This window comes from Gallus gallus, chromosome 1, assembly GCF_016699485.2.
Source record: "Gallus gallus isolate bGalGal1 chromosome 1, bGalGal1.mat.broiler.GRCg7b, whole genome shotgun sequence".
NCBI lineage: Eukaryota > Metazoa > Chordata > Aves > Galliformes > Phasianidae > Gallus > Gallus gallus.
Genome location: NC_052532.1, coordinates 130,391,736 through 130,405,870, shown reverse-complemented (window position 1 = coordinate 130,405,870; position 14,135 = coordinate 130,391,736). Strand labels below are relative to the sequence as shown.

The following is a 14,135-nucleotide window of genomic DNA, read 5'->3' as shown; positions in this document are numbered from 1 at the left end:
AATAAATAGATCCTACCACCTTTGCCCAAGTAAGTAAGTTGCTGAAGTCATATACATAAAGAAAACAAAACACAGAAGTATTGAGTTATTTTACTTACATCGTAAACCTGGGGACTTGTCAGGCAGCGGGCTATGAGGCCACACCAGCTGGGCAGAGTCGTGGTCAATGGAGGGCCACTGTGAGTGAGAATTGGCTTTAAATAACTTAGATTAGTTAAGGAAAACAGGACAGCATTTGAAAACCACTACTGAAAACAAAAAGACAGTTTCTACATAAATATGGTTCTGCTTTTGATCTACGTGTTGCTCGATAATTGCATATAACATCCACTAAACAAACAAATGAAAACCATCTCCCCTCCCCAGCCCCACGTACACTTGATCCTTCTAAGGGTGGTTTCTTTACCCACATGCTTTCTGCAAAGAGAACTAATTTATGGAAGTTTCATATAGTTGCAACATTTCCAGCCTTTGGGCTTCAGTCAAATGGAGCAAGCAGGTACATGCGCTTTAATGTTAATGTGTTGCTGCTCTACAGATGGGAACAGTTTCATGACTGCAAGCTAGAGGTAGCAAGGTGGTATACCTGCAAGACTCAACACAGGCAAGTTACAAAATGCTATGCACCCAACATCCTCAAAACAATACAGTCACCTCATTTGTCCACTCTTGGCTGGGCAGTGAGCCACAGAGTTGTGACCATAGATCTCCACAGGCTGGACCTAAGGAGACCTAAAGGTAAGAGCTCTCAAAGAAATTATTAATCTTATCTTTCAAAATTCAAGCATGATTTAGAATGGCTCAGTTCACACACTAAGAAATGTCTTGGGCATCAGAATACCCAAAAGATTACAGCAGTTACTCTGGTAAGGCTCAAAAACATCATTGCTGTGCACACATATACCACAGGCCCTCAAAAAGGCAGAGGGAAAACCATATGGCCATAATCACATAACACAGCATAGAACAAAAGCATTTGCCCAGGCAATGCTGCCAAGATGACAATGGACATGGGGAAGACCCCGGGTACACCCATGTTTGTTCATTCTATTACTTCAGACTGATGATATCCTCAAATAATAACAATTAAAAAAAAAAGTCTCCCTGCTACAGTGCAGCATATTCATCTTGCCTGGTACAAGAATAGAGTTGGGGGAGAGCACCAGGACATCCAACATTGTTGGAAATCAGGACCACAATTCTTCTTGTTTTCCTCCTGACATCAGTTTGACTATATTAAATACAAACACGTTGCAGGTATTCTAGCTACTTTAAGCCTCTACACATAGAAAAATCAAGTCCATTTGTGAATTAGTACCATTTCCCTGATTCTAACTCAACAGAGGAGGGTGTTTAGGAAGAAAAAAAGAGGAGGAAAAAAAAGGACGACTGTTTAAGCAGAGGTATGTCTCCTCTTTAGCAGAGCCTGGCACAGTGCAGTTACTGGAGCACATAATGGTATTATTATGCCACAGCAGAGTCAGGCTTCCTCCTTCCCTCCCCAGCAACAGTGTGGCTACACCCAGTCCTGGAAATAAAAACTCTCCCCCAGCCCTTATGCAACCTACTGGCCTATGTGTTTCCCCATGTCAGGCAGGCCAGCAGTAAGTCTGTCACAAAAAACCAAACCCACTAAAAGACACCTGGTTTTTCTTCAGAGTTGCTGTTTCTTTCGCGTGTAACTGCTGTGGTTGAACCCGGAGCACAGCCCACAACACTGAATGAACTCCACATTCCAGAGGAATGAAGATCTCAGTTACTCATCTGCAGACAACAGCCAGCATTAGCACACTGCCAAATGCATCTTATTCGGATCTTTTTCAAGTTAAATTCCCCTCTAAAGAGCAAATCTTGAGACAATCTGCCTTTTTACTCATAAACCACGTGAATGCATCAGCAAAAAAAAATATTTTGACATTTAGGTGTATGGAGAGGTAACAATTCTACAGATCATCAATCCCCTTATGTGCAACTTAAATGCAGCAGATGCTTATCGGAATGCTTGCTTGCTCGCAACAGAAGCAGCAGAATTTTACTGAAGATACAGCTCTGCCTCTGGATGACAGTTTTGTCAGCCCAAACTTCACAGAAAGCTTCCCTAGGGATCGCTAGATGCCACCGAGAAAGCAAGTGCATTATCAGCAGCCTTTAAAAAAAGTCCATGTGAAACACCTAATTAAGCTGTAGTTTTCACTTAGCTCTCCCCCCTCGCTGTGGCTGCTGAAGGGAAGTCAGTATTGCTAACTACTCCTGTTATTCACAAGGCACATCCCTTTGTAAAGGAGAAGTCGGGGTGGGGGGAGAAGGAGAGCTCTGGACCACAGCCAGGTCCTTCCTGCTCTTAGCACACAAATTGGGTTTTTTGTTTTGATTTAAATAAAAACACGGTATTAGAACAAAAATTGGCCTAGATACTGTTGAACATTAGTCACTACATTCAAAGGGATTGCTTGAAATGACTAATATTTATGGATATTTAAACTAGTACACACACACTTCTGAGCTTTGTTCCTTCAGCTGCACATGAAAGCACTGATGACAAATAGATTTTACCCTAAAGTGCTACTAGGATTAAATGCTTCCAACACTATTGCTTGGCTGGGTGATATTGATGTATGAGGCATGGAAGAAAGCTACTGTGCTCCAAGCAGGCCAACAATACCCAACCAACCAATGGACAAGACCACAGACCGTACAGTCACTTCTCAAGTGCAAGCTGCAACAAGATCACGGCCAGGCATTTAGGTATCTTTAACTGCCCCAGATTACTAGGAATTGAGTACTGAAACATCTAAGTTTTTAGGTAAAGTGACTTGGCAAGGCTGGAAGAAAAACTTCCCTGTTGTCTACTAAGTGAACGTAAGCAGTTGCGGAGGGACACCTGTATGATAATCTCATTAACAACACACTAAGGAGTTAAAAAAAAGAAAACAAAACAAAACTAAAAAACACAAGCATGAAGGACAGGACAGCTGCATGAAAGTTGCTGTGAAGTTTAAACAAGACACAAATACAGCTTCAGAGAGGCAGTACAGTACAATGCAGACATAAAAGGACACTCTGCATTAACACTCATAGGAAGTTCTGGATATACTGAAGGAAATAAGCTGGATCGCACGTATATTTTTGGTGCCAGAACTTCCCACATCAGGGTTCACATCACAAAAGCAATTCACCACAGTGAATTGTGTGCAAGACATGCACAATGTGCTAAAAAATAGTTTGTGCTCTGCACATCAGCAGATTAACAGAACAAATTGGAAAATCTGGAATACTTAATTGAGTGTTTTACTGCTTATGTAGGACTTCAACTCACAGAATTGACTTTTTTTTTTTTGTCATCTGGCAAGCTTGGCATACCATGCACTAAAAAGAAAGGTCTGTTTTCCAAGTCAGCAAGTTGAAGTTTCAGTCTTGTGTCTTGAACCTGTCAGATACTTGACCTTTGTCATGCCTGACTCTTTGAAGTGCCTAAGGCTACGTATGGGTACATGGCAAGGAAAAAAAAACATCTGAATACTTCATGTCCCGAAGAAATGCTGTGTTTTCAGAAGGATACTTATGGTCAAAGCTATACCACAGCCTGAAGAGCCATGCACTTTCCTGCTTTGTTCTGTTCCTTCTTTCAGAATCCGGACCATCCTAGAAATAAGATAAAAGCAAACTCATTATTTCAGGCAGAAAAGCAGTTTTTTAGTGATTCTACAATCCTACGAGAAATCATACACTCCAGTCATTCACATTATAACATCCTGTGCAACAATGCCGAAGGAGTTCAATATGGCATGTAGACTACAGAAGAATATTATTGAGACTTGCTTACACTGAGGTTACTTTCCGTAGAAAAAAACCTGATATGATGGCACAGAGAACAAGCAGGCCCTCTTCAATATTCTCAAGCTACCTTAATAACGTAACTTGGTGGCAAGGACCTTAAGCCTTAACGCTTATCACATAGTTAATGCAGTAATAGGGAAGAAAAAAAAGTCCAAAACTGAGAAATAAGCCTCTCTGCCACCCTGTTCCCACTTGCCAAATAAATGAACTAGGACAGTGCAGACTGTTCATTACTCAGTTGGCCTCCTTAACTCAAGGAGTATGTCATGTTCTTTCCCTTAAGCCTACTGCTTCCTTGGGAGAATAAGAGAATTTAGCATGCCTGAGCAACTTCTGCAGAACCAATGAAATACATCCCACTTAAAAGAACTACGCTAAAAGGGGAATATATTATAAAATGACAACAGAGGAAGGTTATAATGCAAAGTTCCTAAGTTCTAGATCACACCAGCTCCCAGAAGTGCTAAGCACTAAACCGCAGTCCCCTCACTAGCTGTGCAGCAAGTCCTCACACCAGCTGGGCTGCAGCTGCATTTGTTTTTACTTCTGTTACGGTTTTTTTTTGGCCAGAGGCCAAAGTCAAGCCCAGGGAAACAGATGATGTGAGAACGCCTCGCTTGAATCATCTTCCAAACTGCTGGAAAAGAACAGGATAGAGTTGCCCTGCGTGCTTCTCATCTGAAAAAAAAAAAAAACCAACCACAACACCCTATGATTCATTCACCAAGAGTTAAACCTTCGTTGAAACTCATTGCCTCCCCAACCCAAACAATCTATTTTCTTTAACTGTGACTTGCTGCCAATTCTGGTCTTGCGAAAGCCAGAGGAATCCAAAGGGAACTGACTAATGGACTCCATTAGGAATGCATTGCACAGCTAAAGAGGGAAACAAATGGGTAAGTGCTTTATGCTTACATGGGAAAAAAGCAAGCAAGTTATTTCCACACAGACACTGAATGAGAACAGAATACCCACGTTCCGGCTGTAGCTGTTTCCTGTTAAAGCAATTCCACTGATACTGACAAGCAGAGTCTGAAAGCCATCTTACCACAGTACCACTTCCTAACCTTGGTTTAATGCCATAACTGTGGCCTTCATTGTAAACGGTATTTTGAGGCCCAGCTTTCTGGTCACTTCCAGGAATAAAATCTATAGAATATATATGCAATCTACAGGAATCTATCATGTGTTGGACTGTCTTCCACAAAGAACACAGAGATGCCTAATTCAGTTTGTGTAATGAAAGAGATGCTTCCTGAGCAGGTAAATATCTGCACAATCTGTGACAAAAAGGAAAAACAGATGCAAAACTCCACACAAAGTTGGAGATTGCTAATAAGAAAGCTGATCCGAAATGCAGCAAGTATCTCACGCACGTATCATTGGCCAGTCTGAACACCAGCATCATACAATCTGGGGTTTACAAAGCAAAGTTCACACGCTTGGACCCTATGCATCCTCTGGGTCCGGTCATCCACATTTCCTGCCATTCAACTTCATTTTCCTCTTGCCGGCTCCTACATAAGCAACCAGTTGTGCTACTGAACAATTAGTGTCACTGTAGTACTATACTGTTTGGGAGACTGTAAATTAAGATCTGGACAGAAGAACATGTGAGGGAATGTTCCTTGTACAGAGGAAGCTCGCAGTTGAACCTCAGGAAATGTTTTCTTTTCAGACCTTACACTCCTGTGAACTCAGTCAATTTACAAACAAGGTAAACTGAACAACATCCTTCCAGTAGCCTTGTTTATACATGATGTATTGTAGGTGAAACAAGCAACTCTTTGATTTTTACTGATGCATAGAACACTGCACTAGAGATTCACTGAAAGTCTGCTGAAGATAAGTGACATCTTTTCAACGCTCCTTTTGCCTTAAGGATGGTAGGCAGTAGAGGCAAGATCCAACTGGGTTCTGGTATATTATGCAGGAGCTGAAGTCTGATTAAGAATCTTCGATTCTAAGCAGAAGTCTAAGGGCTAAAATTTGATATCAACTGTAGGACAGAAGCAAGAGGATTATCTGTGTCAGTTTAAGGGAAGACTGTTTATGCTGCACAGCGTTAAAAGCATGCAGTTGGCTGGCGGAGGAGGAAAGCACTTTGTTATAAATTGAGTGTATTAGTATATCTGGGGAGAGTTTTGAGGCCTTATACATACACGCAAAAATTTGAAATGCAGGGAGACACTGCAGTGTCACACCTAATGACACAACCGTTTTGGTGGGCATTATTTGAATGTCATAAAGTAACATGCATCACTGATTTACCAGCTAGGAGAGAAAGGGTTCATCCATGCATGTAGCTTCTGCAGTTCTTTATCTCAGTTATAAAATCAGGATCAGCCTCATAGAGAATTTATATTAATTACTTACTCCTTGTAAGACTTGAAAGTTGTCATTAGTAGGTGGAGGGTCCTGATCTGGGTCAACCCCAACCCTACAGAAACATTAGGAAAATAAAGCAAGTGGTGTTATTGAGGATTGAAAATGCTGTAAGTTCGGCAGAATGCATTTTAAAAGCACCTTAAGCATCCAGCAAAGCTGCATTCAGAGAGATTATAAGAATAGATTGAAGAAGAGTTGTCCATTATTCCCGTGCAGTTAAACAGCTATAAACAAGATGCTTCTTCACACAAGCAGCAACTACCTGTAGATAACAGCTTTAACTCTACCTCAGCACCAGCTTTAACCGCTTACCTTTGTTGCCAGTTCTTCCAGGATACTTGCAAATACTACTTTTGGCCTAAAAAGATGAAATGTGTGCGGTATCTTCTTCAGTGGAGAAGATCCCTCATGCCCAATAGCAGAAAATCATAGACTAAGAACAAGTCCAGTCTAAATATTTGACACAGCAAGTAACTTGACTGTCCAATGGGCCTGAGAATGGCTCAAATATACCATTATGAAAACAAATGAAACACATATACAGTCCCATTTCTTTTAAGGCACTGACAGTGTAAAGTGTCAAAAATAATTTATGAAGATCCCCAATGTTTATTTGATGCAAGTTTCATTCATCTAACACAAAACAGTCAAAATGGATTATCAAATGGTCTGCATAGTCCAGCCTCTCACCCAAGGGAGGGTCAGTATGATAAGACTGTGGATGACTACAGAATAGTATATCAATAAGAAACTACTTGTTCTTGCACAGCTAGAGGGCATCTTACTACTGAACTATCCTTTCGCCTGGCTCTCTTACCCAAGACAGGAATTTAATACGTTCCTTGTAATTATGTTCATTTTTTTCCAGTCTATTCCTAAGACTTGAGATGTTCAGCCTCAAATCCTAATAATTGCTCAATCTCTGGCAGTCTAAATTCCACAAGAAAGTACAACCTTACATGTAAGGTAAGACTGTCAGTGTCAAATGCTTTGTGTTTCAGTTCTATGACTTAGCATAAAGACTGGAGAAGGAAGCATGAAGTAACAAAAGCATTGTGTGAAATGGCTTGCATTAATTTCCCGTCTTAGAAGAAACTGAGCTGATTTAGTACAATGTGTGGCCTAGACTTTGTGTACCCCCTTTCTAGCCACAGTACCTATGGAATCTCTCTTCTGAAACAGAGTAACCAGAAGACAACACAACATGGCAGTTGTGGCCAGGGGATGTATGCTCATATAAGGTAATCAGTGATCCAGACATGCTTTACTTTCAGACATAGATTGCACCAATTAAAGTAAAAAGGAATACCGTTAAATAGGTTCAAGGCAGAACTCTATAAAAGACAAGCAGGCGCTGAAGCAAATGTTTAACTTATCCTTGTGGACTCAAGGCCAATCCAAGGCCTAACTCAACAGTGTAGTTCAGGGAAAATCCAGGAGGCTGCTCTAAGACAACTGCAGATACCTCACATTGGGCTTGTGCTGACTGGGTCCTCAGCCTGCATTTTTCCTGAGTCTCTCATGTCTTCTCCTCCCTTTGTTTTTTCTTTCATATCAAGAAACAGAGCATCACGTACTAGACACACTGAGTACCAGATTGTAACACAAGCCAGACTGAAATGCCACATGAAAGAGCTCTGAAAGGTTACAAGAGCTTACACATTGCTGCTTAGGCCATTGGTAAGCAGTGAAGACAGGCTAAGAAGGGTTTTCAGCAGACAAAACTAGTTACCTCACCCAACATCAGGAAACAGGCTCAGTATGACAATGTATGAGATTGACCATTCCTAAAAACACGTAATAATAATAATAATAAAGATTTGTGGCTTTTCTAGTTCCAGCTGCACATCAGGGAGGTCCAATGCACTACGAACAACCAGCAGACTGGAGTTAGCCATGCAGCTGGCAGCGTGAACTGGGAGTCCACAAAACTTGTTCCAGAAGATGAACGTAGCTTGCATTCCCAAAATAATTTTAACTTGCTATGCTATCCATTCACTTCATGTTATATAAAAACATGTGGACAAATTCATCTTTTTAATGGTTTTCAAAATTATTCTTCACGGTAACATATTTTGAATTTCTCTAACAAATTCTTTTTACAGCTACTTTCCCCCCCTCCCTTAACTTCATGTTTCAAAGCTTGTTCCTCAGTTCACAGATTAACACAAAATACAGTACTACTTTGAATTCCCACAACTACTTTCAACTAGTGTACAGTGTCTTTCAGAGTGTAATGTATAGAAAACATTTATTATTCAGAGCAAGTCCACTTGATCAAGTTTCACATTATATACACATAGCTCTCCTAACACGCACTGTTTTTGTAGACCCTGCACCCCAATTTCTAAGACAGTCTCATTTTTATTACCTGAAATGGAACAACACAGGAACAGTCAGGTATCCCCTCAAGCTCCTTTACAAGGAAGAGAGGCTCAGAGAACATTTAGTTACCTCACTCTTTCTTAATTGCTTTCATAACTGAAAGTACAAGGAAAGCTGGTGTACGCATGGAGAGCTTTCATCATAATTCTTTTCTTATTGTTAAAAGAAAAAAAAATAAAGAAAAACACATCCTGAAGTACATTTAAAAAGCTTCCTATAACTTACATGTGCTATAGAAGCCAATGACAGTTTTTTGTTTATCTAAACAATCTTCACATTTAGAAGAATTGTTACTGGGTTGGCTTACGCAGATTCCCTCTCAGAGATCAGAGGCACAGAGTAGGAAGTCTCGCTACGAATTTTACTCAAACATTCCACAGCCCACGGGCACCGTGTGGAGCAGATCTCCCCATGCAGCCACAGAGGAGCCCACAGTGCAGTGGTGGCTGAGGCCTGGAGGAGGCACAGCCTGCGGATACCCTGTGGAAAGGGGCCTGCACTGGGCCAGGACGGCTGGGGGAGCTGCCGCCTGTGGGGACCCATGTGGGGCTGTGCCTGAAGGGTGGGCCCCAAGGTATGGAGCTGTGTTGGGACAGTGCTGGGAGTGCTGCAGCCCATGGGAAGTCAATGGGGATCAGCTTGGAGTGGATAGCATTGTAGGATGGACCCATGTGGAGCAGGGGCACAGTGATCATGGAGGGGCGGCACAGATGGAGCGTTACAGGCTGGCAGCATCCTTGACAAGTATACTGGAACACTCAAACACTATGGCTCTATACAGTACAGCAATTTAAGCAGCATGCTAAGAGATAGTTGATACAAACACGGAAACCAAACATGTGGAAAGGAGTAGTGAAAAAAAGCAGGTAAAACTACTTCAAGTTCTCCACTATGTCATTTTTCTAAATAGGTGGAACAGTTTATTTTGATATTTCAAAAACCTTCCCAAGGCCTTACAAGACCTGGATGAGAAGTTACCAAAATATAACTATTACATTCTAGTATATTTAGTTGCAGTGACAGTCAGGAATGACCATAATAAATAGTGCTTCTCACATTCACTGTATGCTCTGCTTTAATGCTAACACAGTGCATTTCTGGTATATTTTAGCACTCGACAGAACTTTCACACATGACAGGCTATGTGAAAAAATTACCATTGCTCCATGCCAAAAATTCTGTGTGTTGTACATAGTGGCACATACAGATGATAGAAATACACTCTACTTCAAGATATTTTCTTTTTTCCTGTCAGTTCTAGAAACAACCAGCTGATTCTCTGTCATCTCCACTCTTATCAGCACCTTGCTACAAAGCAGTCTGACAACCTTTACTTCTTAAAAATACACTTCAAGGAGGCTGAGATAAATCATCTGCAGAAGTCACCTCCACTTGAACAGTTGTATGTAGTAGCCCCAAAGAATGCCTAAGACTGTCTATGTGATTAAGGTTAACAAGATCATATCCATAGTTTTCTCAGCTTTCAAGCCTTCCCAAAGACATTAGTTTTGCTTCATTAATTACCCGCAAATGATAGCTAAAGTTACTGGTAGGGTGGTTTTTCTGTTGTTGTTGCTTTGTTGTTATTAAGGCTAAATACTTGATGTATGATCCACACTCTCCCACAGCTCACAAGAAGAAATCTAATTCAGAACTGAGGAATATCTATGGCACTGCAAAAGAGGAGAAGCAGCAGTAGCATGCCATAGTATAGAAGAAGAGCACACAGTGTTACAAAGATAAAGGAAGGCAAGCACCAGGTTAATTTGGTATCAAGGAAAGCACAGTGTCACCTGAAATACAGCCAGCGGCTTTCACTCATCTCTTCCACCGATGGAACATGGTCACCAACTCTGGTACAGTACAAGAATGGAATGTGAGTAACAAAAAGCTCATGAGATGACAGCTTTAAAGAACTGCCTAGCAAAATAAAACAAAAACCCTTACCCAAACAAAACAGACAAAATACACAAAAATAAGAATGACAGAACAATGGCATAGTGACAAAAATCATAGAAAATAACAGTAACGGCTCTTTTTGTTGGAGATGTCCAACAGTGTTCTTCATTTGTTCAGATTCAGGCTAGGAAAAACACCTGCATTCGTGACAGGCCACACATAACTTCTACACAGTTATATTCAAGAGCTGTTAAGAGAAATGCTACATGGAGACAAAGTTGATCAAAAACAATTCCCAGCACTTTGGACCCGTGTATTTTCTAGAGGGGAGAAAGCGAGTAAAGAAAAAGTCACAATGGAAATCTATGCATATACCAAAGAGGGTGCCACCACTTAATAGTTTTAGAGCAAATACTGATAACACATACATAAAATACTCAACTGGCTTAACTAACAGTAAGCTAAGAAAATCCAAAACAATTAATTTTCAGTCACAATAGAGCACTCTTACCACTTGCTTTGCTTTTTTCTACTGTACTTAAGAACAAACAAACATAAACAAGTGAAAGCATGTTTTGTTTCTAGTACTTTCCAACATAAGTTCCTTAGCAGTTCGTGTGTTGTTCCACCCCAACGCTCTCCACTTCTGTATGAAGGCATACAACATCAACTGTATGCTGCCTATATGAAATAAAAGCCCAGGTTACCACCAATCCACAGAGGTCTTCACAAAGAACAGGTATGCATCCTGACTGCAGGCTTACATGTTTAAGAACCAAATATTTAAGGTCACAGCTTGTGCTACTACTAAAGGCACGCAGTAGTCTAAGCCGTCAAAGTTAAGGCAAATGCCAGACTTTGGGTTTTGGATTTGTAGTTCAGTAGCTCACTCCCATGCCAACATACATTACAGGTCAGAGTACTCAGCTTTTTAAGTCCAGCACAAAGAAAGGTTTGCATATGCAGCAAAAGCTAACTTCGGTTACTTCAGTAACTTCAACTCCATGTAACTTCAACTCCATGACTTCCCTTTGCTGTATCTTTGCCAAGTCAGTATTACAGATATGTGGGAAAACATCAGTATGAGTGCAGCATTTTTGGAAAGTTTTAGCTATTTTGGAAGAGATCAACTGTTTCTTAGAAGGTGGCTGAGGAAGAAGGCAATTCCCATCCTTATATTTTAAATAATAAAACTAAAGCTGATCACTCAAAAACTCTAGAAGTGGGTAAACTGCCACAGAAGTCAGCTTTAGAGTACCTGTGGTTACTACTTTGCTTGACCTAACCAAGATATGACTCCTGAAGCTGCCCACGCAGGCTTGGCAGAGCTTGGTCAGTTAAACTCATATCACCCCATTTGTTCTATATACATCAACCCAACTCCTAGAGAGCCTGGGTGTTCCTCACTCTTCTTCTTTCTGGTGGGAATTGCCATGTTTCAGACCACAAGAACTGACATGCTTGTATCCAGGCATCTAAAGGAGGACGTAATCCTTCTCCTCCCAGGGAAAAATCTCACAGGGCCAGTCCAGCAAGGCTGGAGAACTGACAGCTCTGCTGCACTCCCATTAAAAAAGATTGATGACTGATGACAAGAAATTGGAGAAAGCAGAGTATGGAGAAGAGAAATTGAATATAGAAAGAAGACTGGAGAAAATAGTACAGAAACACATGGCAAAAAGGAAAGAGCTTATATGGACAATGCACATGCCCACCCTTTAGGGGCAGAAGAAAGCAGTTAGAAGGCAGGCTTAGAAAATGATAAACCAAATGACAGATCTGAATTGTAGAAAAATGAAAATAGGCAAGAAAGCAGAAGGGTGAGATCTCTTATCAAACAATTCCCACCCCAGACACAGACACAACACAAAGCTGGATCCCAGCATCAACATTCACTTCTTGTCATTTCAGCACACTGAAACACGGTGTTTAAGAAAGGCATTTTATCCAAAACCTAATAGCTGGCCCACCCTGGTCCACATACATCCGGGCACTGCCATCAAGCTGTTAGTTTCACCTTCAACCCAGATAGGTAGATAGTTCATATAGCTACTGTGTGAGACTATTTTCAAGTTTTGTGGTTGTTTCTTTTTGTTGTTTGCTTATTTAAAGAGGAGGGAAAAAAAAAAGACATCACTAGATAAAGAGCTCCTTGAAAGATTATATTTGCAAAGTCATACAGAAGGCAGTAAATATCTAAGCTGACATTGTCCAGGCAGCCTAAGTACATTAAATAGAAAGTTATAATCCTCATGTTTAAGATTCAGAAAAAGATGGCTTAGTATAATTGAAATTACTGCTTCAAAATACACAAACATTTGAAGCAGCTTATGAAGGAGAAGCAGGCATTAATCTACGCACTGCTTCACTCAGCAAGAACTAGGTCAAACCCTAACCAAAAAAGTAGGAAATATTATTCTGTACAAATGCAATAAGTTCCCCTATTCTTTCTCCTGCAACAAAGGAATGAAGCTGTATGTCAGCTACTTTTCAGAAAAGAGGAACTCTGCCAGTGGTTTTGATTTACAGGGCTAACTTACTGGAAGTGTTAAAGCTTCACACAGGAAATTGTTTCTTCGCTTTTATCTCAACAAAGAGACTTTCATTTTTAATATTCAAGTAAGTTGTGTTAATTTCTACCAAAAAAACATCTACCGCTAAAAAAAAAAAAAATAGAGTTTATACATACTCTATTTTATACATACACATTCACATACATGAATGTGCTCCACAGCCAAGCCAGTGCACAAATTCAAATAGAGATGACATCAAGGCTTTACACTGGATTCCGGTGTTAATTTTTAAACTCACCTAGAATCAAGTGGCAGAAACAAAGAGTACCTGAAGATCCCATTACTTTTGATTGGATTTTGCTGTCACAGCCTCACTCTTCCCACCCAGTTAAGCAGCAAATGCAAATTAAGCCTCCACTGTAAATAGTAGGTCCTTGGCTTAGTTGTACATTTAAACTTGACCACTGGACACTGATTATATACCTTATGCTTAAAATACACCTGCACTACTGATTACTAGAGATATTCAGAACAGAGCACAGCAAGGAATGTGGCATTTTAGTCTATTTTCATAGAATCATAATAGAACAGCTCAGTTTGGAGGGGACCTTGGGCAGGGCTGCCCCTCATCAGCTCAGGCTGCCCAGGGCCCCATCCAACCTGGCCTTGAACAACTCCAAGGATGGGGCACCCACAGTTTCTCTGGGCAGCCTGTGCAAGAGGCTCACTGCCTCCTCAGGAAAGAACTTCTTCCTAACATCTAACCTAAATTTCCTCTCTTTTAGTTTAAAGCCATTCCACCCTTGTCTTATCACTATTAGGTCATGTAAAAAGTCAGTCGCCCTACTGCTTCTAAGCTCCCTTTTGTACTTTACCAAAACTTAGTTTTCATGTTAGCCTCTCCCTCTGACCTACTCTTCTTTTAATATATTTTGCATCAAGAGGGAGAAGGGATGACCGGAAGAAAAGAACAAAGCATGCAACCCGACTGCCATTCAAACAATAGGCACGTGCCTCCACCTGAGCCACAGCAAGGCAACTCCAGATCCTTGCATAACCATTGCCTCACGCATGCACACAATTATCTCTGCATGAATGCAGTGGTACCAAGCC

General features: G+C 40.8%; 1 protein-coding gene across 4 annotated transcripts in view; it reads right to left on the bottom strand.

Moving 5' to 3' along the window:
• SLC9A7 (solute carrier family 9 member A7) overlaps positions 1-14,135 on the bottom strand; it is a 79,608-nt gene that overhangs the window by 17,818 nt on the left and 47,655 nt on the right. The window contains exons 13-16 of one of the 4 annotated variants that reach the window (XM_015277756.4): positions 10,404-10,463; positions 6,214-6,277; positions 3,560-3,642; positions 99-204 (exon numbers count right to left, since the gene is read on the bottom strand). In XM_015277756.4, the coding sequence (XP_015133242.2) occupies positions 99-204; positions 3,560-3,642; positions 6,214-6,277; positions 10,404-10,463 (313 nt within the window). Of the gene's footprint in view, positions 1-98; positions 205-3,559; positions 3,643-6,213; positions 6,278-10,403; positions 10,464-14,135 lie in introns of those variants that run through there. The other 3 variants (XM_015277757.4, XM_040661927.2, XM_040661933.2) reach the window with 3 other exon arrangements.